Source organism: Alosa sapidissima, chromosome 1 (assembly GCF_018492685.1).
Source record: "Alosa sapidissima isolate fAloSap1 chromosome 1, fAloSap1.pri, whole genome shotgun sequence".
Classification (NCBI taxonomy): domain Eukaryota; kingdom Metazoa; phylum Chordata; class Actinopteri; order Clupeiformes; family Clupeidae; genus Alosa; species Alosa sapidissima.
The window spans coordinates 49325328-49340229 of NC_055957.1; the positions used below are offsets into that span (position 1 = coordinate 49325328).

General features: G+C 41.2%; 1 protein-coding gene across 2 annotated transcripts; it reads right to left on the reverse strand.

Annotated features, from left to right (window-relative positions):
- Window positions 1-83: 83 nt before the first annotated feature.
- On the reverse strand, window positions 84-14237 carry si:ch73-140j24.4. 2 transcript variants are annotated; one of them, XM_042098420.1, is made up of 9 exons: window positions 12439-14237; window positions 11667-11736; window positions 7186-7347; window positions 6703-6900; window positions 5009-5254; window positions 4790-4882; window positions 3543-3669; window positions 3394-3438; window positions 84-3124 (listed from the first exon to the last, which is right to left on the reverse strand). In XM_042098420.1, the coding sequence occupies exons 1-9, from the start codon at window positions 12492-12494 to the stop codon at window positions 627-629; spliced, it is 3495 nt and encodes a 1164-aa protein (XP_041954354.1). In that variant the 5' UTR covers window positions 12495-14237; the 3' UTR covers window positions 84-626. The 2 variants fall into 2 exon arrangements, with proteins under 2 accessions (XP_041954354.1, XP_041954342.1); XM_042098408.1 differs by having other exon boundaries at window positions 6688-6900.
- Between the last annotated feature and the right edge of the window lie 665 nt (window positions 14238-14902).

Consider the following 14902-nt stretch of genomic DNA (forward strand, 5'->3'; position numbering starts at 1 on the left):
CCGGAGCCAGATCAGATCAGATAGTGGTGCATGTGTGATGGCATGGATAGCCTTCATTTTAGTAAAGCTGCAAGGACAACACATTTTGAATGAAACACAATTTATTTTGTTTACAACCAACTTAATCTCGATGGTAAAAACTATTATTATTATTATTATTATTAATCATATTATTATTATTTACTAGGCTACTTACTTACATTTTATTACCAATCCCTACATTAATGTGTGGAGTGGGCTATATACAATTAAACAAAATGTACAGTATTAACAGTGTGGATACTGTGGACAGGAAGAGCAAAACAATGACACAGGCGTGGTGGCACAGAAGTCATGCCCTTAGTAATGCTACTAGACAATAGTTTAGGCCAAATCAAGAACTAAGCAGATATAAGAAAAAAACAATCACAGCTACGGCTATGAAATCTATTGCTGCTCCAATGGAATGCACAACACTGTTCTTTTCACAATATTATTAACTATTCAATTTAAAGTTTAATAGTGTTAATCATTCAAAGGTTTGTATAGGCTAAGCGCTGTCTGTTTCATTATCTTCCAGTCAAACATGAGTTTCAGCATTTAACATCCAGCTTAATCACTTTGAGACCAACAGACCCACAATTCACCTATCTTAGGTTAGGAATTTCAGAGGCTCCGGAGTTAACTGCAACACTGCCATTGATGTCATAACCTGAAATTAATCCGAACTCACATTTGATGGTGTCAGGACTTTCTTCTGGACTATGGTTGTCACATACAATTGTGTTGCTGTTTTCAAAATCCCAGGGATAAAACCTGGCTGCGTTCAGCTCAGGGCCAAACAACATTTCCGCAATGCTGTCAGGCACAGAACTATGGCGACTTGAACGTGCCACTTTGTTCAGCTCTGAACAGCAGCCATCTTGCTCTGAGAAGTCAGAGCAGGTGGTCGTTCTCTCTCTAGTGTCCTCTGGGTTCTGATCATTTAGCCTACTCGTTTCAGACTCTGAGAGGCTCCAACCAGTTGTCTCACTGGACTCTGAATCAAAAGGGTGACCTCGCACAGAGTCATCAGAACTAGTTCCAGTAGGTGTGTATTCACATCTTTCTACTTGTTCAAAACTATGGCTCCTGTCACTGGTGGTGAACATGCTGGGCTCCAAGCCCCAGGAAGAGAACTGGCTTGGCCCATTAGATGCAGTTTCAAAGAATGCAGATTGAGAACAATGGTTGCTTTCGCTACCTACATCACACATCTCTGCATCACTAGGCTCAGGGCTGAAGGGATCAAACTGCATTAGTTCTGGTGGCCGCAAGTCACAGTTTACTGTATTGCTGGTTTTATAACAGCCACTATCATACTCTCTCAGATGGTAGCCACCAGAGTCAGCCTTCGGTTCTGGACTGAGAGAGTTCAGACCCCTAAATTCAGATGGTCCCGAGTTCATCAATAGCTTGCAGTTGTGGGAGACAAAGTCCTCAGATTTACTATTAAAGTTGTCACAGTGTGTTACAGCACTGATGTCTGGAATGTGAGAATTCTTTTGAGCTGGACTGGAAAAATCATCACTGCCCAGGGAACTGGAGGCCTTTGTGTCCCATAGCTCACCGCCACTCGAGTCACAACTAGCTCTGTCATTGGGTTCTGAGCTAAAAGATTCATAATCTGTGTGTTTTGAACCTACTGGATCAGACCTGGAAATATTGTTAAGACCAAGATGACATGGGTCTAGATTTATTACCTGCTGACAGTTAGCATTCATACTTATCGGGTCAGCTGCGTCTGGACTAAAAGGATCACCTGCTTTTAAGTCAAAGCTCTCAATGGGAACTAAAATATTGCATTCCCCATCATCCAACCCAACAAAGTTAAAGTGGACAGCTTCATTTTGTTCTGGACTAAATGGGTCAGGATACCGATACTGAGTTTCACTGACTTCCTGCTTGCTTGAACCGGTGAGGTCAGGACTATCATGATTATTCTGATTCATTCCAGTTCCATCTATGTCATCATCTTTGCCATTATTGAGTTGAGGACTGAGGGGACTATGTTCCACAAATTCATAATCACAAGAACTGTTATCAGCTGGAGAATTTACAGAGGCGCAGTCGCTGAATCCGGAGCCCTCCCTGCTAGCTCTCAATGTGTCAGGATCAGCAGCAGTAGGGTAGTGATGGCAAAGTTCAAAGACACAACCATCACAGTTTGTGGTGTTATTGAGGTTACGAGAAGTACCTTCTTGATCACTAAATTTTGGAGCAACAGATGAAACCCTGATCCTCTGACTGGATTCCACATTCAAATGGTTTTCATCACAGACATCAGACTCTTCAAACTGATACCCATTTATGCCATTTCCATAGCAAAAGGGCTCAGAACAGCTTGATGTGGCCTCTGAGGTCTCAATGCATAGTGCCATACTTGCTTCACAGCTAAAGTGTCTACGAACCTGAACCTTGGACTCTGCTAGGCTGTACATCCCCGTGTCCATCAGTGGAGAGCCACTGTGCTCAGAGCCATCGGGGTCACATCGATGGACTTCACTGCCCTGTGGGCGTGAGAGGACATACTCCATGGGTCCGCACTGTTCCTCATCAATACCATCAACGTTCAGGGGGCAGGAATTGTTTAATTCAAGACCCTCTGATTTCCGTTCTTGTTCGCCAGAGAGAGCAATACTTAAAAGGGGAGGATCCCTAAGCTCAATGGGGCCAGGGTTCTCAGTGACACTTGACTCATGATGTGTTATGTAAGTGTTCTGATCAGCTAGGTCAACTGGGGAATAATTTGTGTGACTAGATTCAGAGCAGATGGACATGCTTATTTCAAAGCCATCACATTCTCCCCTGGTTTCAAGAGCATTAGAATCAGGGTTTGTAGCAGTGCTGTCAAATTGGTCTCCAGCCTGGGACCTATCTCCAATGTGCCCTATTTCATTGGAGGAACAAGATTCAGCAACGAAACACTCTTTATCATCCATATTGTTAGTACTTTCAGGCACACAAAGTTCAGGCTTAGATTCACGTTGGTCAAGATGGTCATCAGGTGGGTACTGTTCTTCTCCTTCAAACTGGCTGAAGAGATTATCAGATGCAAATGGATCAGTGCCTTTGAAAGGATCACTGAAAAATCCATCGGTAGAATCTGTGGAGAACATTTCACATGATTAAATTAAATGTTTTGGGTCTTTTATCACCAAATGGTGTTATCAATTTGCAGATTCTATAGAGAGATGTGCAACCCAGCTGACCACTATGCTTTGGACACACACATCGCCCTGACCTTGTCATTCATACCGATGTTGGCAAAGCAAATGGCAAAGCATTATTTTCATTTGTACACACACGTTTCATGCCTGAGGCCCCACAGCAAAATCATTTCCAAAATTAAACAACAAATTAGATTATACTCACCAGCAACCTCCACTTTTGGAAACAAGTCATCTCTGAACATGTCATCTGTTGGAAATAAATGTGTTATATATGTGAAAACATAGTGTGTTTATGTGTTTGTTGTTTTGACTACTTCAAAATGAGTACTACTCTAAAACAGTATTACTCACTGTCAGTGAAGGGGTCTGGATGATAAAAGTCAAACTGCCCAAGCGTGGTGCGACTGCTAGTTTGGGTCATGAGGGACTGAATGGTTGATGCCTCTTCCTCATCCTCCTCTAAGTCAGGAGAGTCAATCTGCCAAATGAGAAATACCAAGACTGGCTCACCATTGAGGGTAACATATACATGCAGCCATATCATAATGGGATATTTTTTACCCACAACCCTGTCTTACTTGCAGTTGCATATTATAGTGTAAGGCCAGCCTTTTTGCATACCTAAATCAGTGGAAGGTTTCCATATTGACAAAAGTGTTTGTAATCACAGTACCCCTGTCGATACCTACATACAATGAACTGGAAAGTCACTGTTTTCAGCTATAGTCACCCTACTGAAGGCCTAACTCAGTCCTGGGCCTCTCCTGGACCACAGGAAAATACCTGAACTCTAACTGTATTTGTCAAAGGAGAAATGATAATCTGCTCGTGTTTGGTATCATGTTAGAAGTCTCCATGCGGGAAATACAACATTGTCAGTTTCTGTAATCTGGGATATTGTATGCCCTCTCTGATGAGATGTGCCCACACCCTGTGCTCTCAGATAAGATAGAGTCCCTGGTGATTCAGGGGTTTCCAGTAGAATGGTGTCTATATGTTAATATGTTAAGTTGTTTTAGATGTAAGATAAGAACACAGATTCTTCTGTCTTTTCTGTGGCTCTTCTGTTCTGCTCTCCTTGTCTTGGGCTGGCTAGGCGTTTCTCAGCCCTTGCTCTATGCCCCCCCCCCCTCTCTCTCTCTCCTTTCTTTGGAGTTTGTTTTATTTTTCTTAATATTTTATGTACTGTTTTATCTGATGTACTGTATTTAACATCTAACTTGTTTTATAATTTGTTAAGTTTATGTTTTTAATTTGTTATTTGGTTAAGCTTACTTTGTTTAACTGGCATCCAACTTGTTATGGTATATATGCCTATCTGAATTTTACGTCAAATTCAATTGAAGTGATATTGCTTTACATTTAAGTTTATGGATATTGGTTAATAAATCATCATTCTACCACCATTTATATATCTCCCATTGTATGCCATGCCACTACTCTGCTACTACTTGGTAATTATTAACCAAAAATGTCTAAGATGGGTGAATAGAGGCCAGGTAAAATCAATACAGGAATTTATCAATAATTCCCATTCCTGTATTATGTAACATAATATATCTGATTTACATTAAATGTTTGTTCTAAAATTGGCAAACCTGTGGTGTGATAGACCTGGGTGACGACCCTTCCTCTTCCTCTTTCACCTCAGTGAGTGTGATTTCAGTGAATGAAGAGGATCCGCTGCTTTTCTGTCAGAAGGGCCAGAGATGCGGAGGTGGAGATAAGAAAGGGGTCAGCCAGCTAGTGGCGGAACACCCGACAGAGAGATCACATGCACACATGCGTGTGTGAGTGCGGTATGTGTGTGCTCATACCAGGTTGTCTGCAGGATTGGGCCTGTCTGGCTCTTCCTCCCTGGCGCTCTCGCTCTTCTCCTCATCATCTGCGATGTGCAGCTGCAGGTCCTGTTCACTCAGCTCCCCCTCGTCCCCCTGGCTCCCCTCCTCAGGGCCGTCCTCTGTGTGGATCTCTTCTCCTCCCTGCTGGTGGCTGATGCCTATGGCAACAGGTCCCTCAACGGCAATTAGCTCGGCTATGAGCTCACCAAGTCTTTGTTGAGCCTGGTCAAAAGACACAACACCTGTTATGTGATGGCAAAAGGGGATAAGATTGGATGACTTTGTCTGTGATACTTGTTGTCGGAGTACTCTGAATACGGTGAGAAATATGACTCGTGACTGTGTTTACATTCATTACATTTGATATATGGCCATTCCAAATCATGCCCCCTTTTTTTCTGAAGTCTGATAGATGATCATGAAAACACCAGCTGAAGAGGTGTGGTGACTATCCCTGAAGTAAGCTCACATGCAGAGATGACACACAGTGTTACAGACGTACACTCACTTTGTCCAGTGAAAACACAGTTAATCCTGGCAGGGTATCACTTGTACAACTTTGAGACGGAGAGAAGATGCACATGACCGTTGAGGAACTTACACCTCTGGAACATGCAGGTTTTCACATGCCCTCATCTCATTATGCTATCCTTATGCTTCTTGTAGTTTGTAACACTAATATACATTTAGCACATGTAAAACATTCCATTTCACACCTAAATAATGAGCAACACTAAGACCATGCCATGCATGATTATGCATGGTATGCATGGTAAACTAAATATTAGATGTAGAATCTTTATTTTTAGCTTGTCTCTACAAAAGTGGCAAGTTAATGCTTGTCTCACTAGTAAAAACAACTATATTAAATATAGTTTATTAAATATACTTTGCAACATTTGCAAAGTATCCAAATATCCTGGTCTTGAAGCACTCTTTCTGCCACTAAAATGGCCACAACCAAAACCATTATTACAGAGCAGTGGCATATCCTGAACTAGAAGAGGGAGCATTATTATTTAACTATTTTGACTATTTGAACAATAGTCAAAATAATCTCAAAGATGATGTGGGAGGGATTTTGCTACTCATATCTGCTAGCTAGCATAGCATAGCACCCAAAGCATGAAATTGTACTTTGCGTGTATTGTACTTGGCTGTTGCTTAGCTGTCTGTTGCACATGGGAAGATCGGAAAGCTGCAGTGGTATACATCTGTGAGCACATTCTGCAACCTGGAATGGAAACTCTTAGGTCTGAAATGAGGTCAAGCACTCATAAAGCTACTGCAACCCATTACTGCATGTGCTAAATATTTTACATATGCTGCAAACTTCTATTTAAAAAAAAAAAAATTGTACATCTGTTTCTGTACATCTCCATGCTTAGAAACTGTCTTAAGCGATAAACAGTTGATTCCTATGAAGATGGCACTTTGGTTCCTTACTTGCCCAGAGCAGCAAGTAAGTTCTGGTATGTAAGACACAGTTGCTGATAGCCAATGAGCAGCCATCCAATGAGCTTGGGCCACACGTTCACCTTAGACCATCACGTTGCTCGCTCCATAGGCAGCCAGAAGAGGTGACTAGGACAAGCAGCCATTTCAAGCGTGGTCAGACAGTGGGAAGACAAAGCTTAGAACAAGGGGGACCTCACCAAAGACACACCAACCCGTGAAATCTCGGCATACGATTGGCTAATGGAGTTCTGCAGAGGGCTGATGCGGACCCTGGCGCCCTCCACCTTGCGCTCCGCCTGGGTGATGTCCTCCTGCAGGCGCTGTAGCTCCCCCTGGGCGCGGGACAGCTCTTCCTCGTACTCATGCACGCTCTGCTCCAACTCCTCCTGCTCCTCCTGTAAGGAAAGCAGCTGCAAAAACAATTAAGTATGTCAGTAATCTGCGACAAATACTGTAGCCCTAGGTTGTGTCAGTCCTTGAAAACATGTTCTAAAGCAAAGAGAAACAATCTGTGTATTTCTTCCCAAGCATGGTATTCAAAATCACATCTATGGCAAGCAGAGCAAATTTGAACTTTACTGTCATTAGTACTGCTGCTGCTGCTGCTACTACCAATGATAATGATAATAATATAAATAGATGAATAATCTCTAATTATGTTGAAGGTTCATGAGAATATTGTCACTGAGGCTCACCAACTGTCTCTCTTCTTTGCGCTGCTGCTGGATCAGCTCGATCTGCTTCTTCAGCTCTGTCCTCTGCTTTGCCAGCTTCTCCAGTTCCTCTTGAGTCTCATGGCGCTGCTCCTGCTCCTCCTTCAAGCCAAGCTCCTCACAAGCCATTTCTTCGTGAAGCTCCTGGTGGTCAGATTAGGACACACATAGAGAGGGTGGGGGTTCATAAGAGACCTTATGAATAATAATTCTGAACTAGATGTACTGTATAGCAGTACAATATATGACCGCAGCTCAATCCTCTCTGCGAATATAATTCACGGTTGTTAATTTGTCTCCATCTCCTACAGAGCCTGACCAACACAGGCTTTTGAAGGCCGATACCGATTTCCATGTTTGAGTTTTTCAAAAACCGATGACCGATATATATCGGCCGATAGTCATTTTTAACAAAGACAATGTAAAAATGTTCTCCCATAACAAGGTTCTGATTAAGGTGGGGCATTATGTATTTGAATAGGCCTAACTATCTTTGTTTCTATCTATCCATCTTTATTTGGGGCCGTGGCCTACTGGTTAGCGCTTCGGACTTGTAACCGGAGGGTTGCCGACCAGTAGGCACGGCTGAAGTGCCCTTGAGCAAGGCACCTAACCCTTCACTGCTCCCCGAGCGCAGCTGTTGATGCAGGCAGCTCACTGCCCTGGGATTAGTGTGTGCTTCACCTCACTGTGTGTTCACTGTGGTGCTGAGTGTGTTTCACTAATTCACGGATTGGGATAAATGCAGAGACCAAATTTCCCCTCACGGGATCAAAAGAGTATATATACTTATATTCTATCTAGTTTCCTAATGAAAGGCTCTTCATATAGGCCTACAGTAATCAATTTTTTTAAGAAATAAAAGTGTCAGGTCTTTGTTTTTAGTAGGGCGGCTAAGAGCGGTTTTTCAGTGGAATCGTGCAAATAGTGAAGCATCAAATTTGGCACATTTGTTCTCTAGGGCATACTAAAACAATTTGTCCAATTGGCTAATGGAAAATCCAAGATGGCGGCCATATTTCAAGATGGTTGCCAAAAATTTTCATTTTTCTCATTGAAATGCACGTACTGGCTCAATTTCACCAACGGTAACAGACAGGGGAGGGTCCAAGGATTCCAATAGTACCTCATTTTTGAAAATCGGGCATACGAGTCAAAAGTTAGGCTACATGCATTAACACAATATCCAAAAAGTCCCCCCCACACACACACATACGTATGCACACACATGTATGCACACACCTTTACACAGACACACATACATACCAGGCTTGTGCAAAATTCCAGAATTGAATTGAAACTGGCTCTTAAATTCCAATTCAATTCTTGAATTTAACTTGCATTTCAATTGAGGTAGCAAACAGGAAGCAGAATTTCGAATTGTGCACAACCCTGATACACACACACACACACGCTTTGCATAAGCATCAGCACTGTAAAATCATGACTAAATGCAAATGTAAATTTTTGAATGATTTTAATTTCTGATTACACTACATGAACTTGCATACGGTATACTGTATGGTATCGCAGGGGCCAAAATGTGTCCATTTTTTTACTATGTAGTTTTACAGTAATAGGCTAAATGTTTGGGATAAAAAAAGCTGATTTGCAAAGTGCTTCCATGCTCCCTTGAAAAGGGTATTTTGAGTATTGTCAAAACACAAAAATACAGTATTTTATTTTGATACATATATGGTTACTGTATTTTGTAGTTAGCTTATTTGGATACATTTAAAATGAGGGTATTAGGTATTTTATTTTGAAATACATCCTGATGTATTTTTGCCCATCCCTAGTTATCGTTCTTGGTGTGAACGGCTCTTAAGAGCCAAAATAGGGGCGCTTTCCTACCTAATTTGTTTCGAATCACAGGCTGAATCAATACTCTCCATTGTGCCTGGATTTGTTTTTTGTTTGTGTTCACATGGCAGCATTTAATTCGTAAACAAATTATATAACAAACCCACGTGAGATAAAACATTTTTGTCTACAAACAACCTCACGCGTGATTTAATTGTTCCATGATTATTAGTCCATGATTATTCACTGTTGAAGACACTATCCCGAACACTTCACCCCACATTTAACTTATTATAAGAGCTCCACATGCGTGTGTATGTGTGTGTGTGTGTGTGTGTGTGTGTGTGTGTGTGGTGTGGGTTTGTGTGCGTGTGTGCGTGCGTCCTAATGTGTGGGTCTACAAAAATGTAAGTACGAATTGTTTTCCTACACTGGGTCGATTGCTTTCTCACTGCAAAGAAACCACTCTAGAGTTCGATTGGAACCGAGCCGAGACCACCTCCTCCAATCAAACAGATCTTTGAGGGAAACACTCCACGTTCCGATTCAAAGAGCCAGATGTGAAAACGTACTAAAATAGAGATTTTACCAGGACAAACACATTTATGATGAGTGTGTGTGTATGTGTGTATATGGGAGTGTGTGTGTATATGTGGTAACGTATGTATGTGAGTCAAGGTGATTTTCTGTGTGTGTGTATGTGTTTGAGTGTGTGTGAGTTTGTACATGTAAATGTGTGCAAGTGCATTGTGTTTGTGAGTGTATGTCTGTGTTTGTGTATGTGTATGTGTATGTATGTGTTTGTTTGTCTGTGTGAAGGTGTGTGCATATACTGTATGTGTGTGCATGTGTGTGTGTGGGTGTGTGTGTGTGTGTGTGTGTGGGGGGGGGGGGGGTATACGTGTGTGATTCCAAACAAATGTATGTGTGAGTGAAAGAAAAAAAAGGTGGCTGCAATGCCCCCAAACAGGAAGTGAGGTCATATCTCAGCAACACTTTCATGTATCAAAGCCAAACTATGTGGACATTTCATGTCAGTGGGTGGCAGTAGGCAGTAGCGCAATAATGACCTTGTTAATTAAGCGATGTGCACGAGAAGTAGAGAAATAGATATTAGAAAGTTAGATACCGCATTGGGCTCCAGAACATAGCCAACGTAATAGCGCTGCCATCATGGTGGGGGCAACAATCACTAGGTGTCTGATTGGAAATCAAACAGGTGTCTCTGATTGTCGGCAAATGTTGCTCATAGACAGTAAGGCGCTTGCATCCAGCAATGTGACGGGTGCGTTCACGTATAGCCTATGCCACTTAATAGAACTTGACGGACAATCTGGTAGTTTTCTAATATCCATAGGGGGAAAGACGTGGGGGCCTAAAACAGCGATGGATAAATAGGCCTGCTTGAATAGGAAAAATGGAGACTCTGAACTGAACTGTAAACAAATGGAGAGACGAAATTGTCATTATTTTTGCTATATTAGGCTACAGTGTGTAATTCTGTTACATTTTGAAAACCTATTTAGCAAGCAGAAGTGTCCCAGCCCAATGTTTAGGATGCATCGTAGACAGGTAGCCTATCTATGCCCTGCTGTCGCATTAGCGTTGTGGCTAACTAACTTTGCTCCTGTCAGTATGGTCAGAAAAGAATAGGATGATAGTCAAAAGAGACAGTGCTGTTATCAATGTGCTCGGCAGGGGCGTAGCACAAGATCCTGGGCCCGTGCATAGGCAGTGCTGATGGGCTCCCATGCTCCTCAACCCAGGTTAAATAAAATATATTCCAGACTTTTCAAGGGCCCTCTCTTCCCAGTCCGACGCCCCTGGTGCTTGGTGTAACCACGTTTATGTTTCACAAACACACCAACAATCAGCTTACAATACTGAGTATGGAATGTCGGACATTGCCGATGTCCCTGACTGGTATTGCTCTAGACGTTGTTGTAGGAGCTTGAACCTTTTCATCGGTTTGAGATGAATTGGGTGTGTTAAATGAAAAATGTCCTACATTGTGTTGTAAAGAATTTTGTAAAAACCAAAAATGTCCTACATTGTGTTACGTTAATTTATTCTAACTTGACTGCTTACTATATAAGCACATTGGCAGAGAGTTTGCGGGGCTCCGCACTTAAACTGCTCTAACCGCTTGCTGCTTTGCACTTCGGGACCCACCTCCACCTGAACTCCTCCTCATTATGTGCCTGCTCTGTTCTGTATTCGGCTTTCCATGTTGGCTCATAGGGGGAGGGTGGTCTCAGAACAGAGCCATACTGCCAAATGTAACTTGTTGCAAATAGAAATACAATATTATACAATATTATTTTGAGTAAAGTGGTCCTGACTGTAAATGATTTCATGTCAGTTACAACTAATTCAATTCATGGTTCAACATGTGTTTGGTCCGCAAACTTGATTGCTCAACATTAGTCGGTTAATCCACAATAGACGGTAGAGGATGCACACTGAAGAGTTCATGCTGAAAAGCCTGCACTCTTGCCCAGGTATCGATGCTAATTATGCTTTCAGAGAAACTCCAGAACATCTCCTTCTTCCTTCTTTTATTAAACTTTCAGTTTGTTTAGATTATAAATGCATGTGATCCAACATCTAATCAATAAGCAATAAGCATTCTATAGCAATATAAAATCATAATACTGTACCTGGATTTCATTGCTTTGATGATTGGAAGTGCCATCCTTCTCCTTGTCCACCTTTTCCAGGGAGATGTCCCTGAACACCAGGATGAAAGGCATTATAAATACACAATCAGTATTAGCTAAAATCATTAAGGCTATTAGAATTGAATCTCTTTCTCTCGCTCTCTCTCTTTCTGTGTGTGCGTGTGTGTGTGTGTGTGCAAGGGTCCGCGTGTTTTTGTGTGTTGGTGCAGCTTCAACGGAGCATGTGCAAGGTGCCGCACTCAGTATGAGTCAGTCATTCACAGAAAAAGGGGTTCTGATAGGAGAAACATCCTATAGGCTACTCTTTCAGACCGTACACCTCAACAACAAAATTAATATGCATAAATACATAAACTAAAACTAGTCAACTTAATGGAAATAACCAATCTGGTCATGTTAGGACACAAATGGAGCCTACTTCAGGAGTTGCCCTAATATGCGTCTGGTCATGGTTGTCATGATTCGCATCCACCGTGTCCTGACTGACTTAAGTCGCTGCCACCTAAGATGGAAATTATTGTAGGGCAAATCATTCACTAGATTTCAATAAATCTAGTTATTGTCACGTCCATACGTAGGCTAATGTCAAGATTATTTGTTTCGTGGCTTCACTCTGTTCACTCACTAAGGAGAAGCAGGAGGCATGTTCACGGCTAATCAGTGTTTTTCATCGGATCTGCGCTTATTCAATGTCAGAGAGGCCATTGAAACCTACAAAGTCGTTTCAAAATGGACTTAACGTGAGCATTACCTTTCGCCAGCCCGTTGCCGTGTCGGCCTAAGGCAATCCAGTATAAACCGCATCATCTTAGCGGTCCTTGATTTCACATCCCAGGTATTTCCATCCCATGTAGAATTCGAATTATTCCGGGCAATGAGGCAGAGTTTTTTTTGTGCAAAGAAGCGCCACTAATTACCTAGAATATTAAAACAACAAGTCCTTGCAGTAAAATCAAATATTTTAACACGTAAATGACAGACGTTTTGTAGCCTTTAAAGGTAAGAAGATGCAGAGCATCTTCTTGTATCCGGTCTCTCTCCTTGAAACAGCAGTGTTGCATTACACAGTTAAACCACTAGAGACAGTAGACTTTAGAGCATTCAAATAGCTAGAGGGACATAAAACAGACATTCTTGGAAATTCACACTATAGGAAGGGGTTATTTGTGCTGATATGATATGGCTGGAAAATAGTCAAACTGTTTTAATGTGTATAATATGCACAACATTAGTAATGGCAAGATGAATGAAATCAATGAAATCAACTGTATTTTGTGATTTATTTCTTGTCAAAAGATTTTGATCAGATGCACTTACAGTAGGGTGAAGGTAAATTGGGACATCAGGTAAAACTGGAAAAATATGGTTTTACATCTTGGGCTCTTTAAATATTAGAAGGCAATCACCAACAATGTTATTATATGGTAAGTGTCCTTTATTAGAAACAACAATTATGATTGGTCTGAGTGAGATAACAAGGATAGGTGGGGTTACGATGAAAAAACAACAACATTGGACCCAAAACTTGCAAGAAAATCACCTGGCATGTTGATTTTGTGTTGATGGTGATAAGGGCACTGCAGCTAAAACTTTAATGATATAACACAAAACATGCTTGTATGATGTGATAAGTTATAAATTGTGTGTTAATTGTTAAAATATTGTAACAATACACTATAGGCTACTTTTTATGGGAAAGAATAGTGACTATCTGATGCAGATGATATCTGATGGGCCAAAACAATCAGCTGAAATGGGACATTTTCTATGTAAAATTGCCATGTTTATAAGCATGGGAGCCATAAAATAAAATAAAAATATGAAATTAAAAAGGTATCAATTGTGGATTTTACGCTTTTTTGAGATCTACCAAATTACCTGACGTCACCCCCATGTCTTCTTCTGTACACATCTGACAAAGGCAGAATAGTACATTTTCATACTGCATAATGCAGTCATCCATTGATAAAAACAATGGTTCTTTTTGACCCCAAACCCACTCAAGCATTGTGTCTTGCCCACCCAAACAAAGTTTTCAGTTGTGTATCTGTGCAGCCTCAAACCCAGCTTGGATGTAGATGAGTTGGTTTTGAGTGTCATGGTAGTTAGCTGGTACATAGCTGTGCAGTATAGGCCTGTGTATGTGTGTTAGGTAAACACCCCAGCTGATGCTTTAAAGGAAAACTGTCCATTTTTCACATAGATACTGTTTCTCGAAGTCACTGAGTACTGTCGACAGGGGGGAAAAAAAAAAAACAAAAAAACAATCAGTGTCAGTGCTATCTCGAGTTTACTGAATGCATTAGACAATATGGTAATATCACCATGGTTTCTGTATAGTTTTACATAAAGTACATATATTACATATTGTTTTTTTTTCCGGCAAAGTAGGCTATCCAGATCTGCCATCATTTCAGCTATTAGTACTAGCATTGATTTTATTTTGATTTTTAAAGAATTCAAATATAAAAAGCTTATTATAAAAATCTTATATTTTGACATGTATCTCACCACAGCAAGCTCACAGCTCTACATGCATTTCATGTGTGTGTAGGGCAGACTGTCCTGAATCTGGCAATATCATTGCCACGGTGGAGGGATTCTCTGGGGCTGAGCAATTAACAGATGTGGTGTGCGCCTTACAGAAATAAATGCCTTTTTTTTTTTAGTGATTAAAAATTACCTTTCTGCGCTCCATATCTGGAACACGAACTGATCTGACCTGACTTGACCCGAGTTTACGTGTGTGCCTGTCTGCACTCATGATTCTCTACAACTTTTTACTGCGTTGCCATGAACAAATTAAAGGCAAAAAAGGTGTTTCTTTGTCGAACAAATTGGGATGCAATGTGAGCCTTGAATTGAATGCCATGCAGGAATTTGCTAGGATCTCAAAACCGGATTATGAACATTCTTTGCCATAGAGAAACACACAATAGCGTTGGATTATAACCATGCTTTGCCACAAAAACAGACAAAAACGTGAGGTAAGTCGAGCTATATGAAGTTATTATTTTGCTGTCACTTCGTCTGTTTTATAACCCAGAAGGATGTACTTGGTATCAAATGATAGCTCTGTGTCTCCTCTTTCATCTGACATGCGTGGCATATCTATCCGATCACAGGTCCGTGAGTAATTCAAACGAGAGTAATGGGTGTGCAGTTGGTTTTTGTACATGACGTTATTATTTTGCAGTCACTTCGTCTGTTTTCAT